The sequence below is a fragment of the Asparagus officinalis genome, chromosome 8 (assembly GCF_001876935.1).
Source record: "Asparagus officinalis chromosome 8, Aspof.V1, whole genome shotgun sequence".
Lineage (NCBI taxonomy): Eukaryota > Viridiplantae > Streptophyta > Magnoliopsida > Asparagales > Asparagaceae > Asparagus > Asparagus officinalis.
Window position 1 is genome coordinate 28,208,469 of NC_033801.1, and position 5,499 is coordinate 28,213,967.

At 30.8% G+C, this 5,499-nt stretch overlaps 1 protein-coding gene across 1 annotated transcript in view; it reads right to left on the bottom strand.

The window, feature by feature from the left end:
* Positions 366-5,499, bottom strand: part of LOC109821055 (casein kinase II subunit alpha-like) — a 25,732-nt gene continuing 20,598 nt past the window's right edge. The window contains exons 9-10 of the mRNA XM_020387250.1: positions 649-717; positions 366-564 (exon numbers count right to left, since the gene is read on the bottom strand). Coding sequence (XP_020242839.1) covers positions 505-564; positions 649-717 — 129 coding nt within the window. The 3' untranslated portion in view covers positions 366-504. The remainder of the gene's footprint in view (positions 565-648; positions 718-5,499) is intronic.

Sequence of the window (5,499 nt, forward strand, 5' to 3'; positions counted from 1 at the left end):
AAAAAAACGTCGAGTGAAAATACCTTGTTGCTAAACAAGATCACTTTTTTAGATCTTGTTGTCCCTGATGTTAATTTGATCTTGTTGTCAGCTGATGTTGATTTTTAGGCCTTGTTGATAAAAGTATGTCAATTTTATGCCAATTCGATAATTTAGTATTTTTCCAATCGTTTTCCACTTGTTTTAGCAATAATGGAAATGGGAACTCCTTTCCAATATTTGTCCACATTCGATTGTTGACAAAACGCCTCCAAAGGTACGATGTGACAATAAAACTGCAGAATCCCAGACCCTCCCACATGAATGCAACACACCATAGTCGTGAATAAAAGAGAAAGGCGGTAGCATTATCAGAGTTACGGTTCAGAAACATTAAATTAATTTATAGATGTTTATTATATCTAAAAATAATTGCATAATTCACGAATAACACAAACAAATAAATAAAAAGGTACAAAACTCGCAGGAAGCAATAACATTGTTCAATGTGAACAAAATTCTAAGCTACCGCGTTCGAGTTCCGCTGCTTTCTGCCACTCTCATTGGATTGAAGTAAGGATGGGCCTGCACAGATTTTTACAAGCAAACCTTGTCAGAGAGATGATGAAGCACACAAGCAAAGAGAATCTAGTAGTAACTTCACAGTACCATCGCTTCTTTTGCAGTGAGCCTCTCCTGATGATCATACCGAAGTAGCTTGTCTATGAAATCAATGGCCTATGGAAAGTAGAGAGCGCATGTTATGGAAAATGATAGATGGTTTTTGTATATTACACCCCAAATCGTTGTTAATCATATACCAAGTATTTTGCTCATGCGGAACTTTACTAGCATCGTTAGCTGGGAAGGATATGGGTCTAATATTTTCTTCTTTTTTTATGTTGGATTTGTTTAGTCTCTACGAGTTTTTCCTTTAGTCATACACATGTACTCTAAATTGAATTAAACAGAATTTTTCTGATCTGTTGCTTCTTCTTTTCTATTTTTCTATATACTCTATTATTTTTATGGATATAATCATACAAATAGCATATACCAATAACATATAACATATGGATAATTGAAAATTAGAGAAACCGAGTTGAGAGCTTTTTCCTCAAATAATTTGAAACTTAAAAAGAAATTTAAAATAACGATTTTTATTTCAAAATTTAAAATTCAGAATCAGATAGCTTAATCACCCCTCCTCTACAATATTCCTCTTTATTTATAATATTCTAAGATAAAAAGAGAAAAAGAAAAAGTTAGATTCTAAAATGAACAAGTGGATAGTTTTTATTTCAATATTTCAAATTCAAAATTAGAGAGTTTAACCATCAAACTCTCCTTTGTCATATTCCTCCTTAGTTTACAATATTTAAAAATTAAAAATGATATTAAAAAATCTGCGCTCCTTGTGTAGTCACAATACCGGAAATATCTTTTCGATGTAGGAATTGTAATGATTTTGCCTGCCAACAAGGTCATCTTACATTGACATTTTATTATTAAAAAAAATATAGCTTTGGTATGTACTAAAGAGTATATTGGGTTAAACCCTTCAACGTGTAGCAATCAAATAAAATGTCACAATTAGATGAGATATAAGGCATTCACATATTGATTTAGTCTAAACAATCTCCACTTAAACCTCAATCTTATGATGCTTGCATTAAAAATTTAACTTATGAGGTGTCATTCAATTGGAACATTTTCACAAGAATTGGGACAACTGATGAAGTGAGACAAGTTTTTGCTAGTGGGATATTTTAGTGGGATAATTAGGAATAATTTTATGATAATCATAAAGAATATATTTTATGCATATCGGTAATATGAATACTATTTATGTATTTTAAACTAGAGTTATTACTAGAATGTTAATTACAATTAAATAATTTTTGGTTAGGCTATAAGATATTGTTAATTATTATTGTAATATATGGTGTAACGTTTTTATTTTTTAATTATTATTATAGTACAAGTCTAAAAAATTTTACATTTTCCTCCTTATTTTGCTACCCCAGATCTCTCTCTCTCATCTCTCAATTTTATTTTTTTTAATAAATTATGAATCTATACTTTCTTTACTTTTAAATTAGTTATATAATTATAATATTTGGTAAAAAAATAGCAGAGATGATTAAGAAGAGACGAGATTCGATCTGATAACATGGTCTAACAATGATGATGACCATTAGAGGAAAGAGATAAAGGAAAAAAAAGAAATATGAAAAATAAAAAAATAAGAGAACAATAGTAGAGTTCTAGTTTTTACCACCTAGTTCCACGCTAAAACTTGGGATAAATTGAGAGACTAAAACTCTCATTTTTACATAAAGAGATGAAAAAAAGTAGGATAATTTTGTATAATTATCCCAATTTTAGTTTTGTTACAATTCTAGTTAACTAACACGGTAAAATTTTATTCTCTTTCTAGTTGACTAACAATATAAAATTTTATACTATATTTTCTCACAAATTATCCTAGTTCTAATTTTAAATTCTCCACGACTAACTTCCCCCAAATTAAAAATGTATAAGTGATTTTAAAATATCCATAAAATAATCTTAAGAATCTAAATATTTATTTCTAGAATAATCTTAAGAACCAATAGGAATATCAATCTAATTATAGAAAAACAATCAAATAAAACAAAGAGAATTCGAGATAATATTTCCAGTAATTTGTGTAGGTAATTTGTGTTGGGTCCTCTTGTTTTGATAATGATTTTACAAACAATTTATAACTAATATTGTTTTCAGTACTTTGTTTTGTGTTGTTTAGTATATACAGGTATATTCAAGAAATTGAGCAAAACAAATATATATTGAAGCTATGCATATCAAGTCAATCAATCCAAGTCCAAGCTTCAGAAGATTCTTTTCTGGTATACTTAGTATAGGATTATATAATGTGTGTTAATTCTATAAGCTCAAATATACACACACATTACATTTGTGAATTTTCATGAAAACAAGTGTTTTTATGCAAAATACATTCAAATATGTTTTGGACTATACAAACCATGCTAATATCTTTTATTATATCCATAAAAACATTACACAAGTTTTCAGAACTTGATTTAAGCTAAGATGTCAAAATCAACATATTTGAAAAACATATATTTGTGCACTTTTGAATATTTCTGAGTTTTCACAAATGGAAAGAACAATTTAAAAAATTCTTTTTCCAACATGTTCATATTCATGATTATAAACTTTTCCCAAAGTTTTTCATTTTTTAGAATTTATTTGTTATTTTTTTAAAGCTCTTCAAAGTTGGTTTTTACTATTCAATACAGGCTGAAAACCTATTATCAGTCGAGTGATGACATCAATCGACTGAATAATGTGCCTGGAATCATCGAAAAATTTCTGTTTTATTTCGGTCGACTGACCAGTCGACTGATTTGCCAGTCGACTGATGAGATGGAAAATGAATACAACGATCAGCTCATCAGTCGACTGATGCATCCTGTCAGTCGACTAACCAGCTCTAACGGCTATATTTCCAGTCTTTGTTATTTTATCATTTTTGATAGTTTTGCTTAGGTTTTGTGCATTGGTTTTTCTTCCTATATAAACCCATTTTGTTCTCATCAAAAGAACGATTTAAGAGGGTTTTTAAGAAGAGTTTAAAAGTGTTTAAAAGATTGTTTAAGTGTTTAAGTTTTGAGTTTACAAAGAGGTGGCTTGCATTTTCAATTGAGGAATTCATCCTCAATCTTCATCAACCTCTATTGTGTTTATAGAGAAGTTTTTCTAACTCTTTTCTCTAGCAATTTGCTTTTGATTATCATATTATCATCATTGCTAGTTTTGCTAATTGAGTTAGATTTTGTTTATACTCATTTTATCACACACACCCTATTTGAGCTTGTAGGATTTCATACTTCATAGATTGGGTTGTAGGATTGTGATTTGTGAGATTAAGATTATATTGTGTTCTCATTCATATTAGAGAACAAACATTTGTTGTATTAAACTTTATTGTGAGTTGCACATTGTATTACACTTGTACACCGAGAGAAGTGTGTGGTGAGAGACGGGGTCGGTTCCAAAAGGAGTGAGGTCGGTAATAAAGCCTAGTGAGGTAATAATTCCGAACACTTGAGGAATGTGACACGGGCTAGGCCAACACTTAGAGGGTGTGAAGCGTATTTGCAAGTGTGTAAGTTGTAAAGTTTTCGGTGAACTAAAAAACCGTATTGTGAGGTGTAAACGTTATTCGGGTGAGCGTAGAAAACCCGATTATGAGTGGATATCTCCTCGATGTGAAGAGCAGAGATGTAGATCGTGGGGACCGAACTCCGTGATCATATCTTGTGTTTGTGTTTGTCATTTGCGCACTATCACTTGTTTATTTGCTCTTGTTCATATATCCTTGCATATATCAAATTGAATATCAATATTGCTAGGATATATTTGTTAATTAATTTTAATTGGTATTAATATCTAATAAGATTAGCAATAACCCTATCCCCCCACACACACACACACACACACCCTTCTAGGATACTTTCAATTTGTGTATTTTTTGTAGATAGCAGATAATATTTTTGTAATAGGAAAGTTTTTAACTTTATAGATCATTACATGTTATATATTTTTTATGGTGTCTTATGATCTATTAATATAATTTAAAAAGAGACATGAATGAACCATTAATTAACCCTTCTTTATAAAAAAATCACTAAAGATATGATATCAAATCAATAAATTAATAACAAAAAAAACAACTCATTAATAATATTTTAAAAGGAAAACTAATCCATCAAATTTAAATTGACACATGTATAATTTTACATATATAACATTAGGATTAATTTTAAAAACCCCCTCAACTATGGTGGATGTCTCAAAAAAAAACCCTAACTATTTTAATTTGAGAAAACCCCCTCAAGTTTAAGCATATTATAGATAACCCTACTCAATTTGAAAACTAGATAAAATCACCTCAACTATGGAGTGTCTCATAAAACCACCTCAATCATCACACTTTTCTCAATTAACCCCCCGATGTCGTTCCAAAATGTAAAATAATTGAAACACCCTTCTGAAAATCAGCCCATTCAGTTGCAAAGAAACCTCTAAACGGTAAAATAAAAAAATTGATCAATTTATAATGCTTTTCCCCCCTCTTTCTCTCTTTCTCTTATCCTAAAAATATTAGCGGTGTGTTTGGGAATTTGGATTTGGGTTTGAATTTCAAATATAGTCCATCACAAATCCAAATCTCATGTTTGGGGCTTTAATTTGGGATCGAATTTGAAATCAATGTATTTCGCATGAGTGGATTTGACAGCCTATTAAACAGGATTTCAAATCTTAACCCTGATTCAGTGATTTGTGAAATCCACTCTCCACCAAGTCTGATCGCGATTACTCTTTCGTTGACTCTCCCCAAATCATCGACTTTCCTCTCCGCTAACCCTAGCAGCGCCCGTCACCGTCTCTCTCCACCCATCACCGCCCATTGCCGGGGCCTCGCCTTAAGCATCGACCTGTCAACGTCGT